The sequence below is a fragment of the Staurois parvus genome, unplaced genomic scaffold (genome assembly GCF_062004578.1).
Source record: "Staurois parvus isolate SC_StPar_1 unplaced genomic scaffold, SC_StPar_1.0 ptg000195l, whole genome shotgun sequence".
In the NCBI taxonomy this organism is placed as follows: domain Eukaryota; kingdom Metazoa; phylum Chordata; class Amphibia; order Anura; family Ranidae; genus Staurois; species Staurois parvus.
In genome coordinates, this window is record NW_028317991.1 from 6,559,151 (window position 1) to 6,582,505 (window position 23,355).

Sequence of the window (23,355 nt, forward strand, 5' to 3'; positions counted from 1 at the left end):
CTTTTGCTAGTGTGTGCTTGCTTTGCAAAACCCTTCTATGCATGGGCTATGAATCAGTATAACTGGGACTTGCTTGCTTGGCTTCATCTGTTTGCTCTGCTACACGCATGAGCTAACAGAGACCTATGAACGCCAAACAGTGGTGGTGAGCCAAGTCAATACACAATGCTTCATCTGAGAGGTTGCTTGTTTAAAATGCAAGAATTAAATTGTCAATCGCTAGAAGAGTGTATGCTACATTCAATCTCCGGATGACAAGTCCATAGGGACATTGATTAGTGGTGCACCGAAGAAAATGAAACCAAAAATTCAGAATGCATTGATAGTTTTTTTTAAAAAAACATGGGACACACATCTATGCTTTTTTGTGCTGCTGCGTGTTTGAAAAGGGTCGGGGACTTTTTTTTTTGTTCAACAGACTTCAATAACACTGAAGAAAACGCATTTAGTGTGTTTTTGGCGTGTTTTCACAATTTTAATCTGCCCGGCGACAAGTTGGCCAAAAAGTGCAAAATGCATCAAAAAAGCGTCAAAAACGCATATGTGCAAAAATGCACTGCAAAACAGACAAAATGCAAACTGCATTGGTGTGAACCAGGCATGAAATGCATTGAAAATGCTTTAGAAATGCATAACAAAAGCACACGTGTTGCGTTTTTGATGCATTTTGCGTTTTTAATCTGCCCAGCAACAAGCTGGCCAAAAAAAATAAAAAAATAAAAAAAAGCATAAAAAATGCATTGAAAACGCACATGCAAAAAACGCAAAACGCACTGCAAAAAGCATTGCAAAATGGACAAAACACAAACTGCATTGGTGTGATCCAGGCCTGGAATGCATTGAAAATGCATCAAAAAAGCACACGTGTTGCATTTTTGGTGTTTTTAGTCTGCCCAGCACCAAGATGGCAAACACCCCCCAAAAAACATTAAAAAAAGTGTCAAAACACACATGCAAAAAGCACTGCAAAACTGAAAAAACGCAAACTGCTTTGGTGTGAATCAGACCTAGAATGCATTGAAAACCTATTAAAGATGCACACGTGTTGCGTTTTGATGCATTTTCTTTTTTGAGTCACAATCATATGAAAAAAAGGTTCCAGAACCTTTTTTGGGCTTCACGCCTAACATGATTTTGTTTGTACAATCGTGGCAAATTTGCCACATGGAAAAAAAAGTGCAGCGATCACAGTAAAAACGCCCTGCGTTTTTAGGTGCCATTGAAATGAATACCACCTGAACATGCAATTGCGTGTTTTTAAATTGTGGGCAGTATCACGGTGATTCCGCCCGTGATTTGAAACGCCCTTGTATGAATGGAACCTAAGAGTTTGAGGTGTGAGCTAGTGATGTAGCCCTAGGAATTTCTGCATTTAATTTATTCTTACTAGGGCAGTCCTGGAGAACAAATTGATTAGTTATTTCTTGCTATGGGGGCACTCAAGCAGACTTGCTTCCAAACCACGATCCTGTGAATGGATGTCGCCTATTCACACACACAGCGTGGCCTGAAACTGCCACAGATTTTCTCCTCACTGGCTGTGATTGACAGCAGCAAGAGCCAATGGATTATGTTGCTGTGTGAGCCAATGAGGAGAGAGAGTACCAGGAGAGCCACTGCTCTCATGCACATCGCTGGATCGAGATAAAGCTCAGGTAAGTATAAGGGGGGGCGGGGGGTGCTAAGGGGGGGATTGTAGCTGCATCCAGGTGGTTTTTTACCTTACTGCAGAAAGGTAAAAAACCTCCGGCCTTTAGAACCACTAAGTTTTTGTGTGTTTTTTTTTTCAGTAAAAATTCCTTTTACATTTCAGCAACAAAAATATTGTTAAATCTAAATTATGATTCGGCATTTATATTGATGGCAAGCTTGCAAAATATATTTGGTTTTTATGATTAGTCATAATTAATATTAATATGTGTAAGTGGTCTTTGACAAATGGTAGTATTTACTATTCTTCAATTATAGCTGAGACCAAAAGATATACAAGTTAAGCTGAAATAGTATATACCAGTTGAAAGTTGAGTAGACTATATTTAGAGATATTTAGGCATAAAAGTATTTGGTAGTTATGTCAAGGTTATTAGAAGTGACTTACTATTACATTACGTATTTTCTGTGTATATTTAGAATACATTTCTAACATTAATACATATATAGTTTAGTGATTATACATTGATATGTTCTTAAGCTATACTATCTTTTAAATATATAGCTAAGGGTTACATCATTGGTACATCAGCATACATATGTTCCTGTCCATCGAACATCATATGTTTAGCATCTTTACCTTATATGAAATGGCTTTGCTAAGCAGTAATACTTTCCATAGAAGGTATTGAGATCACTAACTATGACGTACATTTGCCTCTTAAAAGTCCATGAGACGACGGACACACACTCACGCTCACACACTAATATTGACACTTTGACATACACGTACACACACGGATGAGATGCTGGAACAGGTGCTGCAAGACGAGATCATCATTAACGTCACGTCCGGCTCTTTCTCTCTCGGACTCTGAGTTGGAGAAGGACATGAGAATCGCACATGGCAAGGACAGCCATGACAGATAATGGTGACTTTGTTTTAAACCTTCGCTTGTCATTTTTACAATAGTTTTATCTACATGGAACTGTTCATAATACGCTTTACATTGTTATTTTACTCCATTGTGTGATAGAATAAAATCACACTTCATTTTTATTTCAATGGCTCTTTCATTCATAATCGCCTCAAGACACTAGAAGAAGTATTATATGTGTCTAAAAATCCAACAAATATATACTTTAACATCCAAGTCACAATTCCCTCAATGTACCAACTAATAGAATACATTTTCATTTACTATATTTGACAGAAGATGAAGCTGCTGGAGTGAGTGTAAGGGGGTGGGGTGGCTGCAACCTAGGCAAGTGTATCTAACTGCTAGTGGTCAAACTATATAGTAAGTCAGTGGCTCCAGTGCCCACTCATGTAAGCCAAACCTTTTTTTTCTTGACAACAAAGACTTTAAAATAAACCTGTAATTTTCCTATGCAAGGCAAATCAAAAGGTTCATAAAAACTGTCCTACCCAAAATCTGTATGTAAACGTTCCTTAGCATGATGCCACATGCCAAGAAAATATTAACAAATGTAATTTCTAAGATCCCAATCAGAGTGGTTCCCATCATATGATCACTATGCCAGTCCATAGATGAGAGCGCGTCTGTTTAACACTCTGCCTGATACAACACACATGCGTTTATTTTGGGCCTGGACATGAAAGGGGCACAAAAGGGTTACAACTCTCATACACCATTGTAAATATTGTCACTTCCGGCCGCTGCTGTCTCCTGCAGGAATAAAGAAGGCGGCAGCTTAGGAACGGTCTAAATTGCCACCTGGAGCCAACACAATGGTGAGGACTCTCCTTATCCTCATTTGGCATAACTGAGGGCCTGAAAAGCCAATTGCCAAGCACCCGCATTGTCACATGGAAGGATAAGAAGGGAATCCCTTGTAGAAACAATTGCAACAAAGCTACGATACCGGCAAAACAAGAATTACTTACTTTTTGTCAGAGGTTGATTTCTTTCTAGATTTCAGCACAGGGATTCCTAGAAGGAAGAATCTTCATAAATGTTCACAGTACTCAATTAATAAGGTACAAAAGGATTTAAAAATGATAAGTGCAAGACAATGTCAAAACGTCAATTTGAATTCATTTCCTGACAGATTTGTAAATGTTGCAATCTACCCCTGACAGTATAGATGAAGTAGCACATAGTGCCAGTATTTGACACTCGCCAGTTTCTCAGGGCTCCTGTGTCTATACTCCTTGCAGTTGGAATTATAATGGGGGTCCCACCCTGCCAGGCAGGTTTTTTTTTTTTTTTTTTCTAATGCAGAATGTAACAGGAGGAGCTTAATTATAAAAAGGGGGCCATTGAACACCTAAAACTTCCAGGCAGACAGGAATAGAGTAAAAAGCATAACAGGGAACTCCTGCTACTGCACATAGAAAAGATGTAGACTTTTGGGTGGACTGGCCCTTTTACAAGATACAGATTATAAAAGTGTAATATTACAACCTGGAGATCCCCTATACCAAGGGTATTAATCAAATTAAAATTCAAGGAGGTTTGGAAGCTAAAATGTTCTTCCAGCTGAGGTCTGAATCTCATGTTTGTGCCCCTCATATTACATTTAGGTGCCCCCATCAGCGCAACCCCATAAATCAGAAATCCAAAACCGCGTACTCTCATATCCGTTGTCCCCATCAGTATATCCCCTAAGATCAGTTGCCCCCAATCAGAGTACACCTAGAGATTGGGAGAGCCCATCAGAATGGCTGGTCTACCTGACTGACATGTCCCTGCAGCTGGGCAGGCAGGGGGCTGGACCTGGGAGAAGAAGCGTGCTTCAGCGGGTGGGGCGCACACGTGAGATCATTGGTTGCTAGGGCCGCCAATGTTTTGATATGTCCTTGTAGCTGGGCAGGCAGGGGACTGGACCTGCGAGAAGAAGCGTGCTGCAGTGGGTAGGGCACACACGTGAGATCATAGGTTGCAAAACACTGGCGGCCCTAGCAACCAAAGACTGCCGCTCGGTGAGGATCTGATGCTGCAAACTGGTGGGCTGATAGTCTGAACAGGAGTACTACTAGGTCTGGGTCTGGACTGTGGGCCGCCATTTAGTGAAGAATGCCAAATAAATACACAACAAGAGTGAATATACTTCAAGTCCTCTACCTGAAGCTCCTTTCATCGGCTTTCTAAATCTGCTATGCTGTTGGATCAAGTCTTTGATACCCTCCTGGGAGTCTCGGCACAATTCCTGTGCTTTCTCATTGGATGCAATTGCCCGCTCCATTTCTCCAAGAGCAAACAGGGCTTCACAAAACCGGTAATGACCCTGGTTTAAAAAAATAAATAGAAAACAACTTTAGCAACTCAAAAATAAAAAAGTACTGAAATAAAATTTAATCAATTACATTACTCAGTGTAAAAAAACATAAATGTGCTAATAAAATTATATATAATAAATTATATATAAATTATGTTGATACAAAAATATATATATAAAATTATGAGTCCAGTGAAAACACAAAGTGACAAAAAATCAGAAAAATCCCAGAAAATATATATATATATATATAATTAAAGTCCCGTGACAAAATTAATCAAATTAATTTATAATATATTTTCCATTTGATTCTTCCGTGTTACGGATCCCTTCACCATCCACCAGTGCAGAAATCAACATTAACCGCACTCACCAGATAATGGTGAGTCACACGCCTTTCAGGATTGTTAAGGGCTCCTGGACCCCCTTTACTTTCTCTGAGACCTCCAAGTGCTGTTTCCTCTCATATCTAGGTACCTCTTCTGCTTACTCCTCTCACCGAATCCCCCAAAGGAAAATCAGGAAGAAGAAAAGACCATAGCGTGATACCGCAGTAACTTCTCCTTAAATTAATCTCTCCAGACCACTCACATTCTTTTGCGGGATATAGCCCGCTTTTTATTCAAAACAACAGCGATTCTCTTCAAAATTGATCCACTTTTCATGTACACCGATTATATAAGGATTATATAAGGACCCCACAGTTTAGTGTGCAGCAGGATGGCAGACCTCAGCTACAGACTCTTCTCCTTAGACTAAGATGGCCCCTTGGAACGCACCGCTCGGCGTGCGCTCCACTCACCGGAAATGACGTCAGACGACGGACCAGGCAACCGGAAGTGCGTCAACGCGTTTCGCCCCACCCACAGGGCGTTATCAAGAAGTCTTGATAACGCCCTGTGGGTGGGGCGAAACGCGTTGACGCACTTCCGGTTGCCTGGTCCGTCGTCTGACGTCATTTCCGGTGAGTGGAGCGCACGCCGAGCGGTGCGTTCCAAGGGGCCATCTTAGTCTAAGGAGAAGAGTCTGTAGCTGAGGTCTGCCATCCTGCTGCACACTAAACTGTGGGGTCCTTATATAATCCTTATATAATCGGTGTACATGAAAAGTGGATCAATTTTGAAGAGAATCGCTGTTGTTTTGAATAAAAAGCGGGCTATATCCCGCAAAAGAATGTGAGTGGTCTGGAGAGATTAATTTAAGGAGAAGTTACTGCGGTATCACGCTATGGTCTTTTCTTCTTCCTGATTTTCCTTTGGGGGATTCGGTGAGAGGAGTAAGCAGAAGAGGTACCTAGATATGAGAGGAAACAGCACTTGGAGGTCTCAGAGAAAGTAAAGGGGGTCCAGGAGCCCTTAACAATCCTGAAAGGCGTGTGACTCACCATTATCTGGTGAGTGCGGTTAATGTTGATTTCTGCACTGGTGGATGGTGAAGGGATCCGTAACACGGAAGAATCAAATGGAAAATATATTATAAATTAATTTGATTAATTTTGTCACGGGACTTTAATTATATATATATATATATATATTTTCTGGGATTTTTCTGATTTTTTGTCACTTTGTGTTTTCACTGGACTCATAATTTTATATATATATTTTTGTATCAACATAATTTATATATAATTTATTATATATAATTTTATTAGCACATTTATGTTTTTTTACACTGAGTAATGTAATTGATTATGTGGGTTTGCGCTGGTTTTCATTGTTAAAAGTTTTTGGTCCTTTGTACCTGTGCACAGCTGCATCTCACGGGGTTTTGTATGGTAAATAGGAAGTCCTGAGCGCTGAGGTTTTGTTTTTTTACATTTTTGAAATAAAATTTGTAGCTTTAAGAACAGGTACGTTATCTTATCAAAGCCTTCATGCACAAATATGAATGGTTAAGCCAGCCATACATGGATCGAAATTCAGTGAATACAGCAGGGACTGGCTGGATTTCTATCCATCTATGGGCACCCTGGTTGTACAATCACATACGATTAGAGCTGTCCAGCTATAGCCCGCAACACTCATCACAGTTTTCTGCCAGCAGGGAAGGATCCCCACCGAAAGAACACAATAGCGCTGCAGCAAGGATTACCCCATTGACACTTACTGTGTTGATGGGGGAATCAAAGAATTTTCTTTCCTTCCACCTGCAGTGGAAGAAAAGAAAATTGCATAATCTATGGCCTTGTCTTAGAAAGGTTCTGACTCCCTGCTGTTCAGGGCTGCTATGCCCGATAAACTATTTGACCACAAATGGCATTCTGTAGGCTTCTACAAAAAAGGAATCTTGTTCAACATAGTGAATAAAACAAATATGGCCAACTTTAGTGACTCTCCCACCAGGTACTTATAAGATCTCTACGCCAAAAGGGAACAACTAACCTAGCCCACCTCTCTCTACCCCCCCAGATGTATACTTGCCTGCAACTGTGCCCGCAGCAATTACGGTTTGCTTACATCATGGCAAGCCGATCCTTAGTGCATCGGCCACGCTTATGCAGTAGCTTCAAAGAGTTCTATGGGGCCTTGTCATGATCACCTCTTATCTTGGGAGACAACCCAACAGAACCCTATTGAAAGCCCATTCAAAGTGAACTCATCCTTAAAGGTAGGGGTGGGTGAGGCAAGCTGAGTGACAGATTTGTTTATAAGAGAATGGCAGCTGTGATTGTTCTGCTGAGGACAGGAAGCAAGGATGGGAAATGGAATGAAGCACTATTAAAAAGGTAAAAATCCAAATATTTTACAGTTTATGTAACCTGACTTAAAAGAATAAAAAAACAAAGCTATAATTGGACATAAAAAAAAAAGAAAAAACAAAAAGCATTTGCTTTGTGACAAGGCAGGAACAAAACATTCTATTCTCCAGGGCCAGCATTTCTTGGAAAATCAGATGGGACAGCTGCAAACATTTCATACTCAAATGCATTTAAAGCCAAACACTGTTTTGAATAGATAGGAAGAGGTAAAATCACCATCAAGGTTTTTTTTTGTGCGTCTTGTTGGAGTAATATCCCTTCAGTTACAGTCCTGCTCACACAATCCTCTGACAGTTGTCACAAGAACAGCTGTCCCTATTGGAAGATTTCAGCTCATCTCCTGTTATAGTGACAAGCAACACACACACCACACACACACCTCAAAAAAATGAAAGGAACACTTTTTAATCAGAGTAAAATATCAAGTCAATGAAACTCCAGGGAAATTGATCTGGTCAGTTAAGACAGGGTTGTTAATCAGTTTCAGCTGCTTTGGTGTTAATGAAATTAACAACAGGTGCACTAGATGGGCAACAATGAGATGACCCCCAAAACAGGAATGGTTTTACAGGTTGGGGCCACTTACATCTTTTTCCCTACTCATCTTTTCTGTTTTTCACTAGTTTTGCATTTGGCTAGGGTCAGTGTCACTACTAGTAGCATGAGGCGATACCTGGACCCTACAGAGGTTGCACAGGCAGTCCAACTCCTCCAGGATGGCACATCAATACATGCCATTGCCAGAAGGTTTGCTGTGTCTCCAGCACAGTCTCAAGAGCTTGGAGGAGATTCCAGGAGACAGGCAGTTACTCTAGGAGAGCTGGACAGGGCCGTAGAAGGTCCTTAACCCATCAGCAGGACCGGTATCTGCTCCTTTGTGCAAGGAGGAACAGGATGAGCACTGCCAGAGCCCTACAAAATGACCTCCAGAAACAGTCTTCATGAGGGTGGCCTGAGGTCTTCTAGTGGGCCCTGTACTCACTGCCTGGCACCATAGAGCTTGATTGGCATTTGCCATTGAACACCAGAATTGGCAGGTCCGCCACTGGCACCCTGTGCTTTTCACAGATGAGAGCAGATTCACCCTGAGCACATGTGACAGACGTGAAAAGGGTCTGGAGAAGCCGTGGAGACCGTTATGCTGCCTGTAACATCGTTCAGCATGACCGTTTTGGTGGTGGGTCAGTGATAGTCTGGGGAGGCATATCCATGGAGGGACGCACAGACCTCTACAGGCTAGACAATGGCACCCTGACTGCCATTAGGTATCGAGATGAAATCTTTGGACCAATTGTCAGACCCTACCCCACCCTCCTGGGTTCCTCCTGGTGCACGACAATGCCCGGCTTTATGTGGCGAGAATATGCAGGCAGTTCCTGGAGGATGAAAGAATTGATACCACTGAATGGCCACCATGCTCGCTTGACCCAAATCCAATAGAACAGCTCTGGGATATCATGTTTCGGTCCATCTGAGGACGCCAGGTTGCACCTCAGTGATGCCCTGGGGTCCAGATCTGGGATGAAATACCCCAGGACACCCTCCATCGTCTCATTAGGAGCATGCCCTGACATAGTCAGGCATTCATACAAGCACGTGGGGGCTATACAAACTACTGGAGGACCATTCTGAGTTGCTGCAATGAAAGTTCAGCAAAATGGATTAGCCTGCTGCATAAATTGCTCACTTTGATTTTCGGGGTGTCATTGAATTCAGTCCTCTGTAGGTTGATAATTTTCATTTCCATCAAACGATGTGGTATCCTTATGTTCCTAACACATTGCCCAGTCCATATGTGCAGCATGATATTTTTCCCCATTGAGATCTGATGTGTTTTGTGTGTGTGTGGTGTGTGTGGGTGTGTGTGTGTGTTATATACCGTATTTTTCACTCCATAAGACGCACTTTTTCCCCCCAAAAAAATGGGGGAAAATGTCTGTGTGTCTTATGGAGCGGCTGGCCCGGTATTCTCGCCGTTGCTGTGGTAGAATACCAGACCGACCACTCTGCTCTACTGTGCAGAAGAACCCGCTCGTCGGTCCAGCAGTGTCCTGCTTTCAAACGGCCGTCTTCTTTCGTTCGAGCCGGCATCTTCAGTCTGGGCACCCGCTGTGAAAGCTTGCGACTTCACAGCCGGGTGCCCACTGCGCGAAAAGCGCTGCACTTTGTGAATGGCCCTGTAGTCTTCTGGGACCGGACATGTGTCCCACAAGACTACAGGGAGGGAGGACAACTCTGCGGAAGTGGGAGCAGGTACCCGCTCTCCCCAAAGGTCTGCAGTCTCTAGTCACCTCCTGTACTGTGTCCGCAGTCTCTGGTCACCTCCTGTACTGTGCCTCGCAGTCACTGGTCACCTCCTGTACTGTGCCCCGCAGTCGCTGGTCACCTCCTGTACTGTGCCCGCAGTCGCTGGTCACCTCCTGTACTGTGCCCCGCAGTCTCTGGTCACCTCCTGTACTGTGCCCCGCAGTCTCTTGTCACCTCCTGTACTGTGCCCACAGTCTCTGGTCATCTCCTGTACTGTGTCCGCAGTCTCTGGTCATCTCCTGTACTGTGCCCGCAGTCTCTGGTCACCTCCTGTACTGTGCCCGCAGTCTCTGGTCACCTCCTGTACTGTGTCCACAGTCTCTGGTCACCTCCTGTACTGTGTCCGCAGTCTCTGGTCACCTCCTGTACTGTGTCCGCAGTCTCTGGTCACCTCCTGTACTGTGTCCGCAGTCTCTGGTCACCTCCTGTACTGTGTCCGCAGTCCCTGGTCATCTCCTGTATTGTGTCCGCAGTCCCTGGTCATCTCCTGTATTGTGTCCGCAGTCTCTGGTCATCTCCTGTACTGTGTCCGCAGCCCATTGGTTCAGAATATTTTTTTTCTTGTTTTCCTCCTCTAAAATCTAGGTGCGTCTTATGGAGCAAAAAATAGGGTGTGTGTATATATTACACACACACGCATACACATATACACACACACACACACACACACTCTCATGTCCAAGGAAGCCACTGCAGCACTAATGCATTTACCTGCATCATGTACAAAGCTATCTTTTAGCAACAGAGAGCTACTGTACATTTATTGACAAGTGTATTAAATTAAAATTACAACTAAAGGTTCCTGTATTACAGTTTTTACCAAATCCAATTACTATGTTATACACAAACCTCAAAAGTAAACAAAAATTTCCTTCACCTTTCCTGACTGATCCCAATCATCCTACATTTGTGTCTCACTTGTTCCCCCCTTGCAGACACTGCAGCTCACAATCAGAGGATTTCAGCAACAGAGGCAGTGCTAAAATCCAGAAAGCAGTTGGCAGGCCAATTGCTGATTAACAAGCTACAGGCTGTGAATCAGCATTGACAATACTGATAGTCACACCGCCTTGGGAGTTTTTTTTTTTTTTGTTTTTTTTTTGTAGCACAAACAGGCACGGCCTACATGAAAGTGGCAACTTTGCTCTGTATTCAGAAGCTGTAAGGCACTGTTACCACCCAATCACCGTAAGCTGCATTAGGTAGACTATTCCAGCATGTTTAATAAATAAAAAAAAAAAAAAGCTCTTAAGTTCTGTCACACATTTATATTTTTTTAATAGAAGGCCATTGTTCTACTGTAAAAACGAATTATTAGCTGCATTACAAAAAAAGTGTTTTCATAATAGTATCAACAGAAAGCAGTACTAGGGAAGACTTAAAAAAAACAATTAAACATCAAACAAAAATCTATAGGATTCTATTCATAGGCAGCAAATCAATTAAGTCTTTACACAAGTATTAGTCAACAAGCTGAACAATTACACATACCTTTGGCCAGGTGTTTTTAAGTATAATTGCTTTCTTTCCATCTGACAAAGCCTTCCTGAAACAAAGATGAGACTGAAAATTATTTTTTTATTATTATTATATTTCCCTTTAACATCTGTATGCCTAGCTGCTTTTTAAAGAGAAGCCATTTATGCAACTTTAAAACGAAAAAAATTCCGCGGCCCATTTGTGAAAGACAAGAGATCATTATCGATAATAATCAGATTCCAGCTAACATTTCACCACTGTAGGCTGGAAAATGAATAAACACAATCAATTGGTTGGAAGGGGATATACAATCACTTTTCGCTGCTCCCATTCTGCGTTTGAGCCTGTAAACAGTGCTTGTGGCACTTCTGTACGAGGTCCCGATCATGTGATCACTGATTGGCGAATCAGTGATCACATGGAAAGTAGTAAGCAAGATGTCACTTGTGACATCATTGCTTACTACGTGTGAAATCTGTGAATGATCACAGAGGTTACATGGTACAAGGCTATTCACAACAGCCTTGTACCATGTGACAAGCTGTGACCAATCACAGCTCACTCAGTATTTCTCAATGACTGCAAGAATGCAGACAGAGAGAAAGAGAAATGATTGCTTTTACACCCTATATGGGTGTAAAAGCAATCAGTGTAAAAAAAAAAATCTTCATCACCCCCCACAAGTAGTACAGTGTCACCATGGTGTACTGCTAGGGTGACAGTATGTAAAAAAAAATAAAAATAAAAAATAATAATATAAAAAAAATAAAATAAAAATGTAAAAAAAAAAGTTTAAAAATTATAATTTTTGGTTATAAACTAATTTGGATTTTTTTTTTACTAAAAAAATAACGAAATAAATTTTGGCCAAGATTTATGATGAAATATTATTTATATGCAAAATTTTATTAAAAAACACAAATAAAAATCTCAGCGGTGAATAAATACCACCAAAATAAAGCTTCATCTGTCCCAAAAAAATGGTTAAAAATTCATATGGGTACAGTGTTGCATGACCACGCAATTGTCATTCAAGGTGTGATAGCGCTGAAAGCTGAAAATTGCCCTGGACAGGAAGGGGGTAAAAGTGTCCGGACAGGAAGTGGTTAATTGGAGAAAAGCTGAATATTAGTACCACAGGCAAAGGGGTGTTTGCTTTGTAAGAATAAATCATCTCTAATGTGGAGTATCCTATGTGTGTGGATACTGCTGCAATATGTAGAACTATTAGTTTCATTTTTTTGCTATATATTTTTTAATGGGGTGCCTTGAGACTGTGCAAACATAGATTTATAAAAATATTGTATGTTTTACACAAGTAAAAGCCAATCAGCAGTCGAGGTTTCAAACATCGTTCACACAAATATCTGACTAAAACCTTCTGCGTATGGAGAAGCAATTGTAAGTTGGTATTTACTATGCTACTGCCTCATCTGGTGCTGAGAATCCGGTTTCCACTTGCACTGCACTACACCACCACGGTGGCTTTCTGCTATACTTTGTGACAGTGACGTTCCTCTCTAAAGGCGCTCATCATCAGAGACTACCAAGCCAGAAGAGGACTTGTTCACACTTCACAGATAGGCAGGGACAGAGCTGCAGAAAGGTGTCTTCATTTTTAATGATCTAATGACAGGGACACTTCACAGATAGGCAGGGACAGAGCTGCAGAAAGGTGTCTTCATTTTTAATGATCTAATGACAGGGCCACTTTAGAGAAACCCACACATATATAAAAAAGGAAAAAAAAGGAATCAAAAGCAGTGTGAATTAAGACAAAAACAACCACACAATTACCACCAGATGTTACCAAGATCATATAAAATGGTTTCATTTGAACGTACCCGTATTTCTGCATCCGAATATAGCACAGAGCTCGATTGCTGAATAGGACAAAACTTTCAGGACTAGAAAAGGAAAAGATGCAGAGCAGTGTCACAAAGATTTCATCACTATACGACCAACAGACACTGAAACGAAACTAGTTCTCTGGTGTCAAATTGCTTTCCAAAGATAGTAACTGAGAACTACTGAAGTATGGTGCTCCCACAGAACAATTACTGTGAAGCCATAAAGCTGCACTTTGTGCTCTCCTTATAAATGGAAATAAAGCAGGAGGCATTTGGAACTAAAAAAAAACTTTTTTTTTTACCATTATTTTGCCACAAATTAGATTTTTAGGTTACATTTTAGCTTTAAAAAACACAACATAATTTTGAAATCATTGCAAATGGTCATTGTTGCAAATAAAAGGTCACATGACAGGGTCTCAGTAGATTACATAGCAAGACATTTTTTTCAGGACATACAAGACTCTTTTCGGGATACCGTCTCACAAAAATGTTTTATTTATTTTCTATGCAACCTATAGACAGGTTTTTGGTTTTGTTTTCTTTTTTTTAAATAAAAAACAAAAACAAAGAAAAAGTTAAATTATTAATGATTATAAAAAAAAAAAAAGTAAAAAAAAAAAAAAAAGCAGCAAAAAATAGCCTAAGGGGGGAAGTTAGTTAGGAATGGTTAGGTTAATTAAGGATTACATTTCAAAAACAAAAATGAACATTTAAAAAATAAAAACTTGTAAGGTTGCTTTATCCGACGTGTGAATCTGAAGCTCATCCTGTTGATCTGCAGCTACTTTGTAACTCTGAATCATGACATTTGAGAGTGTTTACAAATGCTGCCGCATTTTTGCAGTGTATAGCAATGCACACTGAAAATGGTGGAGTGCAATAACCACCCCCATTCACTGGTGTCAGTGAGTGCAATAATAACCACCCCCATTCACTGGTGTCAGTGAGTGCAATAATAACCACCTCCATTCACTGGTGTCAGTGAGTGCAGTAATAACCACCCCCATTCACTGGTGTCAGTGAGTGCAGTAATAACTACCCCCATTCACTGGTGTCAGTGAGTGCAATACCATCTCCATTCACTGGTGTCAGTGAGTACAATAATAACCACCCCCATTCACTGGTGTCAGTGAGTGCAGTAATAACTACCCCCATTCACTGGTGTCAGTGAGTGCAATACCATCTCCATTCACTGGTGTCAGTGAGTACAATAATAACCACCCCCATTCACTAGTGTCAGTGAGTGCAATAATAACCACGAAAAAGAGAGGAAGGCACCTCTAACTGCAGTCTTGTTATTTATTATTGGTGAATAAATAACAAGACTCATTGTGTGGTAATAAGATCCAGGTGAGACATCCAGCAGCAAACATCCATTTTAACTATTTATCTTGTAAGTGAAATTTATCTATTGTTCACCAATAAATTGTCAATACTGCACTTAGAGGCGCCTTCCTCTCCTTTTCATGTTTACTGCATTACAGCCTTGTTTCCACTCTAGGAAAAGCTGCCTCAGTGTTACTGCTCCCATCCATCCCCGATATCGATCTGGCACCTTTATCCTACAGCTACAGAGGTTGGGCTCTAACAACCACCCCCATTAACTGGTGCCAGTGAGTGCAATAACCCCCCTCACTGGTGTCAGTGATTGCAATAAGCCCCCTCACTGGTGTCAGTGAGTGCAAAAACCACCCCCATCACTGGTGTCAGTGAGTGCATTAATAACCACCCCCATTTACTGGTGTCAGTGAGTGCGATAATAACCACCTCCATTCACTGGTGTCAGGGAGTGCAATAATACCACCCCCATTCACTGGGTTCAGTGAGTGCAATAATACCACCCCCATTCACTGGTGTCAGTAAGTGCATTAATAACCACCCCCATTTATTGGTGTCAGTGAGTGCAATAATACCACCCCCATTCACTGTTGTCAGTGAGTGCAATAACCATCCCCATTCACTGGTGCCAGTGAGTGCAATAACCACCCTCATCACTGGTGTCAGTGAGTGCAAGAATAGTCCACATCACTGGTGTCTGTGAGTGCAATAATAACCCTTAACATCGGTGTTGGTGGATGCTAAAACAACCCCCAACATTAGTGTCAGTGGACACAATAACCGCCCCCAACATTGGTGTCAGTGCACAGAAAAATATCTCCCAGCATTGGTGTCAGAGTCCACAATAATAACCCCCAACACTGGTGTAAGTAGACGCAATAGCCACTCCCATCATTGAATGCAATAAAAGCCACCAGCACTAGTGACTTCCACTCTGCTGCCTTAAGGGAGCCCAACAGCTCGCAGGCCACACACAGAGGGCTGGCGGGACACATATTGGGCACCGGGGGAGGGGGGGTGAGTGTCAGAATTGAGGAAGTCCTGACTGTCATTTTGACAACCAGGAATTTCCAGTAAAGGGGGTATGGGAAAACAGACAGGGTTTCCTACGTATTCTATGAGTAGTTTTGGTGAAGCATTTTTGGTTGTACATAGCATGCCTAAGGCTACGTTCACACTAGCCTTGTGTGCAGGCGGCAGAGAGGCGTTTGGTAAGCGTTTTTACCGCTTCCCAAACGCCTCTGCCAATTCTGCACATTACAGCACATGGTGCTGTTCTAACGGGAGCGTTTGCGTCGCGTCGCGCTGCGTCGCGGCAAAACAGACGCCTCTGGACGAGTCAGGAGGCTTTGAAGCCTCCTATTCTCGTCTATGGTGCCGCTCCGCAAACGCCCGGCCGGCGTTTGCGGTGCGGTTGCGACGCGGTTGCGGGGCGTTTGCCGAGCGGTAACACCACTCAAACTGCATTATAGGCGTTTGTGGGGCGTTATTAATGCTCGGCAAACGCCTAGCAACCGTCGCTAAACCGCGCATGCGGCGTTTGCGGAGCGTTTGCCGAGCGTTAATAACGCTCCGCAAACGCCGGACCAACGCTTGCCAAAAGCTATAGGGGCGTTTGGCAAGCGTTGGCAAAACAGCCTAGTGTGAACGAGCCCTAAAAGTTCAAGGCTGGGTAAAAATGAGAGAGAGTGAAAAAAAAAAAAAGTCACTCATTCCTGGTCTTTTCATTTTGCTCCATACTAGCCTGTGGGAGGAGGAAGGTGGAACGAGCACATCACTGCAGTAACATCCACTCAACTGTGATTGCCGTTAAGCAGACATCATGCCTGTCTAAACTAGTACACAGCTTTTCCTAAATGAATAGAAGCCGACAGTACACTAGAAGCTACAAGCTACAGGTCTGTGCAGTCCAGATTACATTGCACAGACAATAGTTTCAGCTTCTCTTCTAGAATACCAACTTGTGTATAAGTGGATAATTCAGCACACGTTTTTTTTTTTTGCAAATTCTTTAAAGTATCCAGCGCCCACAGAACAGCAAAAGACAATGGAAACATACATACATACATGACGTGACTTCATCAAAGGCCCCGAACCATCAAGAAATACAGCATCAGTTACATATAACGTGAGGTACAGGTGACTTGGCCGGAACACCCAGCAATAACATACTCCGCATTACTTGAAATGGGATAAGGGGACCACCTCTAAACTGGATCAAGCTGCAGCCATAAATTCAAAGTATATACCAGTTTTTCTCAGGGAATCGGAAATGAGGACAGGCATGAGGTAGGGGCAGGGCAGAGGGGGGAAACCCATGTTAAAAAAAAAAACAAAAAAAAAAAAACATCAGCACATATTTTTTCCTAATACAAAAGGAAACACAACAAGTCAGTTGTAACCACTGAGAAACAAAACTGCATTCACACAGAGCAACACAAGTTACAGTATACAGGTTAGCAGATTTTCCTAGGATTCAGTGTGTAAAGTAGGTAGGTGCAACAGCAATTCTTTCTAATTCAGATACAATTAGCTCTATGGAAGCTGTATGCACCACACAGGACACAGCAGCAACACTGCTTGAAGCCCAGGGAGCATGTACCTTACTGCAATGCCCTTAAAAAAAAAAATTAAAGAAAAAAAAATTCAGGAGGCACACAGTGGGGATGGGAAGGGGAGGCAGATAGAATACAAACAGGTGAGGTTGGAGTTCTGAGTAAAAGTAAGGTTTGAGAAAAGATGTGACTACGTTTCATATCTATAAACTAAATCTCAAGATGATCTTTGTATCCTCTAATTGTTTTGCCATGTAGTTTTCAGTGACGGTATCCATAGCCTATGCATCAGTTTAAATTTTTCACTATGCATTATGTGCTTAGTTTGAATTGCCCAGGTTTGTGACCCGTTTCCTTTCAGCAATAAAAGAAAAAACACTAATACAGATCGGTTACCTGAAATATATAGCTGTAGTGTATGCGTATTCTGCCATATCATAGTGTTCTTTTTCAAATTCCTCTTTGCCAATAGCCCTATGCTGTTCTGACTCCTGGTAGAAGGTACAAAGAGGAGACATTGAGTCAATGAAAATAATGTAAACAAGCAATAAAAGGACAGCGGATCTTAGTATCATGCAGACATTACAAGCGCACTGGATTACTAGCGGGATTAAATAGGTATTTTTCTTTACTGTAAGCATTTTAAACAGACAAAAGTTGGAACATTTGCATGTCCGGCAGAGATGCAAAGAATACATTTTTTTTTCTTTTATTTCACTCCGCTAGCCACAAAGTTGGATGAAGTTTGAGTGGATAGTAAAGAAAAAGGCAATGCCTTACCATTTCACACAAGTCACACACTTGCAATTTAACCTCTTCAGACAATTTTCTGTGGTCTTCTGCCATTTTAATAAAAAAGAAGGCATCTATTAGAGGAAAAAAAAAAAATGTTTGTTCATCACTCCATTAAATATTTTTTTTTCAAATAAATTAATCAAAACCATTTTGTAAACCTGCTACCTAAATCTGAACACCGACAATAAAGGAGAGAGAGTTTTCAGAATTGGCAGTGCAAAATCAGCCATAATGGAACGGCCAAGAAGCATATCACGCTAACCATACTGAAAACGTTTTGTACAAGAAGGTAAAAAAAAAACCCTTTCGCATGCAACCCCCCCCCCCCCCCCCCCATCAACCACTTACCTGAGCATGATCTCGATCCAGCGATGTGCACAAGAGTAGAGGCCTGCTTAAACAGAGCATGAATGTTACACATACACTATATTTCCAAAAGTTCTGGTACGCCTGCCTTTACACACACATGAACTTTAATGGCATCCCAGTCTTAGTCCGTAGGGTTCAATATTGAGTTGGCCCCGCCCTTTGCAGCTATAACAGCTTCAACTCTTCTGGAAAGGCTGTCCACAAGGTTTAGGAGGGTGTCTATGGGAAGGTTTGACCATTCTTCCAGAAGCACATTTGTGAGGTCAGGTACTGATGTCAGACAAGAAGGTCTGGCTCACAGTCTCCGCTCCAATTCATCCTGAAGGTGTTCTATCGGGTTGAGGTCAGGACTCTGTGCAGGCCAGTCAAGTTCCTCCACCCCAAACTCATTCATCCATGTCTTTATGGACCTTGCTTTGTGCACTGGTGTTGGAACAGGAAGGGGCCATCCCCAAACTGTTACCACAAAGTTGGAAGCATGAAATTGGCCAAAATGTCTTGGTAAGGTGAAGAGTTCCCTTCAGTGGAACTAAGGGGCCAAGCCCAACCCTTGAAAAAACAATCCCACACCGTAAGCCCCCCTCCACCAAACTTTACACTTAGCACAATGCAGTCAGGCAAGTACCGTTCTCAAATCCAGACATGTCCATAGGCTTGCCAGACAGAGAAGCGTGATTGGTCACTCCAGAGAACACGTCTCCACTGCTCTAGAGTCCAGTGGAGGCGTGCTTCACACCACGGCATCCGACGCTTTGCATTGCATTTGGTGATCTAAGGGTTGGATGCAGCTGCTCGGCCATGAAAACACATTCCTTGACGCTCTCTACGCACTGTTGTTGTCCTAATTTGAAGGCCACACCAAGTTTGAAGGTCTTTAGCTATTGACTCTGCAGGCAGTTGGCGGCTTCTGCGCACTTCAGCATGCGCTGACCCTGCTCTGTCATTTAATGTGGCCTACCGCTTCGTGGCTGAGTTGCTGTTCTCAGTTGCTTCCACTTTGTTATAATACCACTAACAGTTGGCCGTGGAATATTTAGTAGCCAGGAAATGTCACGGGTGGACTTATTGCACGAGGAGGGAGGGAGAGGGAGAGAGAATCTTAAAAGTCCCATATATTCTTTTTGGGGATCATCTACCTACGCACAATTACGGGATGTTGGCAACAAGCAAGTGACTCCTGAGGTGATTACACAACACCATTTAGGGAGCACCTGTGACATTGGTGGAAGTGGCAACAGAGGAGATATTGGCTCTTACCATATGTGTTACCTGGCGAGGATTCTGCTACTTATATGTACATCCCTGGGAGTGAGATTGCTGAGGGGAGAGATATCCAGGAGTAGAGGAATCATGTGCATGGAAGATCTGTGGTAGTGATCCAAAAGTGTTTTGACCTCTTGCGGGTCGAAGCAAGAAGGTGAGCGGCCAATCGGGCTTTTGACGGATACCCTTATGTGATTACTCACGTACACCAGCAACGTGCATGAGTACAGTGGTGTAGTGCCACAATTTGGACTTTTCTCACTGGTTTTCCACTTTATTTGGAGTCATGCGTTTTGCATAATATAGTTTCACATTTGTTCATAGTATTGATTGTGTTTGATTTACGTATATATTGATTGTATATGAAAACACTTTTGGGATTTGGATATTTTATCTTTACATGTTTATGCACGTTTTGCACTTTTCATGCGTTTTGAGTTTAATTTTGGACGTATCACTATTTAGTATGATTTGGGCTAAGTTTATATATTTGTTTGCTTGATTTGTTTACACCATCACTTTGGATTCTAACTTTGGTTGTATACACAATTATACCATACGATCAGTATTGGTAAATCTGAAATTACCTTCTTTTGAGTGGTTCAACATTCACTGTGTACACTTTGGATCCATGTAGGATCAGTTCACTTATTATAGATCCCTGGAGGATCAGGTCACTGTTTATGGTTTTGTTGCACATTGCGTCACCTTTATACACTTGTTCATTTATATAGAATTAATATCAATATCATCATCAGATTAGCGTTGCATCACTTCCGTATTTTTATAGCTTGTATCATATGGGTATATGATTGGATGCTAGCAGCTTCCGTTATTTAGACTAGACAAAGGTTTCTTAGGCTGAAGCGCAGGAGGTTTCCACCATTATTTCTCAGTGATATGATGTAGCTCCGGTCCTCCATGATAGAGGCGATCAAAGACCATGAAGTCTTTCATCGCCTCTATCTGGAACAGGCCGCACCATTGGATCGTTTCTCGGGCCAACCGGCGTTAACAGTAAAGCCCGAGAAAACACCAGCAAGCAGCACGGGGGTGGGGGCAGAACTCATCCCCTCCCACCACAACAGAAAGCGATCCAGCACCGCAAGAGCTTTCAGAAGAAAGCCAGCCTTTCCTGAAAAAAACTATACAGGGTTATGACTGATTTCTTCAGCCATAACCCTGGTAAACCACTTGAAAACCATAATGTTTATGTTCGTATTGAGGTCTTCAAGTGGATCACCCACAAACCATGTACACTATATATTTCATTTGGATGCAGTCACTTACATTCAGTGAAAAAGGTCTGTATGACTCGATTACGAACTTTTTCTTGGGATTTTTCCTGGGCTTTTAGCTTCTTAAACAAAGTTTCATCTCCCGTGGTCTCAATCCATAACATGGCATCTGCTATATAACAATTCTTTACTTTATATTTTGCCTAAAAGAAAAAACAAAAAAGAGTTGATTCAGCTCTGCATTTTAGGCAAGAACGAGCCTATATGCTGGTTTATAAGTAGCTACATCATTAAAAGGATCCTGTCACCCACTTAGAAAAAAAATGTTATACACTTGGAATGTTCCTTCAAACTTGAAGGCAGGAGGAAAACTGCAGGAAAACTTAAATTCCCTAGCACAGCCCCATCTTCTTCTGGAAACATCTAAATTACTGTCTGTGCTGGCCCAACTCCTCTGCTCCTCCCCTCACCTCCCTACATAACATTTTATGATCGATTACAGAAACGACAGGTTTTCTCCCACCTTTCCTTTGTTAAGATGATACAGAACATGAACCGAGTTAGTAACGTGACAAAATGGAGTCAGAAGGAAGGTATCTTAGCATGAATAAATGTGAACTTCAAGTGAACTATGACCTAAACCTTGTTGTGTTTCGAGTTCTTTCTTCTTTTAGTTGTCTAGACAATGTAGGAAAAACGATGTTGAGGATGTCCATAAATTTAGGCTCATCATTGTAACCATTGCCCAAGGTGTGTGGGATGATGGTTAGAAGCAGGTGGATAAGAAAAGGATGTTCGATCTTATACCTTTGTTTATGGGTTTTCTTTTATATTATGAGTTTCCTTTTATGTCATTTTTTAATGGCTTATTGGCTGATTAAGAAGACTTTAATATGTAAAAATAATTTATCATCGTTATGTGACCCTTACAAAGTAATCTCAGATAATCAGAATTTCCCCCCTTCCCACTGGATATGTTCCCGAGATACAGAATAGTGTAGAAGATATGTAAATTACAACATAAAAACTGTGCATTTATTCTTGGAACTTGTCACTGTGCCTTTCATGCTTTGTGATCCAATGTACACTGCTATTGCTCAGTAAACCATACACAGATGAGCAAATTCTTTGTTGATTTCAAGATTTAACCATTTCGAGAGCAGCAAGTCTGCAGTTTATTGTAAAACACATCAAGGCTCCGTGTACACTAGTGTTTAAGCGCAACTTGCCCGGAATCAGAGGATCTGCTGCTGACAGTTTGGTGCCAGATGCCACAGCATATCTTCAGAGGTCTTGTGGAGTCCGTGCCTCGACAGGTTACAGTGTGTGGTTATGTTCTGGATGATCGGTGTATGTAATTGTTTTCAGTTTTTTGGGGGTTTGTTTTTTTTCTTTTACAAATTTTTAACACATAATTTTAGAAGTAAATATTTCAAAAAACACTGGATAAAAAAAACGCTGGTAGTAGTGTTTAACCTCCCTAGCGGTCTGATTATGTCCATATTTCTGTGCTCAAAGCGGTACATTTTATTGCATGGAAATATGTATTTTCTTTATTGTTGGCCTGTAATTTTTAGGAATAACTCACTGAAATCTGTCAGAACAAGAGTCTAGTAAACATCCTGGGTATGTTACAATTTGAAACACGAAATCATAAATTATAATTTATTAATCATAAAAAATAATACTATAATAATAAATTTAATTCAATAATATAATCAAACCAAAAACACTGAAATTTGAAATATAGCGCCAAGTTCACACATCACTGTCGCAAAATCGTTTTCAGTGTCTGATGACGAATTTCCCCACGAATCATCACTCAATTCTGCAAGTAGTTCTAATTTACTATCGCTGTTCTCTAGCTGGTCTAAAACGGATTTTGACCTGAAGGGACGCCATGGACATTTCTCAGTTTCCAGGCAGGCAGGGCGCAGCACAAAGCACTCGGGACAAAATGTATGTGAAATGGTTTGATACAGGAATGTTATACTATGTGATTTTAGTGAATGTCACTTTTTGTCATTTTCAAATTTCCCGCCGTTGTCCCCCGTACGTCCCGACGTCGCAGGGGACGGAACCTAGAAGACACATGCCAGCATTACAGGGGACACTGCAGGAGGGACATCGCGGGAGCGCAGGACAAGGTAAGAAAGGAACTGATCCCGGAGCAACGCCGCATGGTAAGCCCGAGTGTAGCTCGGGGTTACCGCTTGTGGTACTGAAACTTTACCCCGAGCTACACTCGGGAATACCGCCATGGAGGTTAAGAGCGTTGACGTTTCATTAGCTTTTTTTACAGTACATGCAGAAAAAAAGCTGTTAGCAGCGTTGGGTTTTTTTCTGCTGGAAAAATGCACCAAAAAAACTCTATAAAAACTTTTTTTTTCTGCTCCTAGATACTGAAGCTAAAAAAAAACGCTAATAGCCTTAAATAGTGTGCATGAACACACAGGATAATCATCCAGCTTCTGGGAGCAGAAAAAAATGCTAGTGTGCATGCAGCC

General features: G+C 41.7%; 1 protein-coding gene across 3 annotated transcripts in view; it reads right to left on the minus strand.

Moving 5' to 3' along the window:
• Positions 1–23,355, minus strand: part of TTC3 (tetratricopeptide repeat domain 3) — a 192,774-nt gene that overhangs the window by 112,882 nt on the left and 56,537 nt on the right. For all 3 annotated transcript variants that reach the window (XM_089677913.1, XM_089677912.1, XM_089677911.1), the window contains 7 exons: positions 20,901–21,051; positions 17,964–18,049; positions 17,580–17,674; positions 13,282–13,344; positions 11,450–11,504; positions 4,740–4,902; positions 3,560–3,605 (listed from right to left, as the gene is read on the minus strand). In XM_089677913.1, the coding sequence (XP_089534039.1) occupies positions 3,560–3,605; positions 4,740–4,902; positions 11,450–11,504; positions 13,282–13,344; positions 17,580–17,674; positions 17,964–18,049; positions 20,901–21,051 (659 nt within the window). The remainder of the gene's footprint in view (positions 1–3,559; positions 3,606–4,739; positions 4,903–11,449; positions 11,505–13,281; positions 13,345–17,579; positions 17,675–17,963; positions 18,050–20,900; positions 21,052–23,355) is intronic.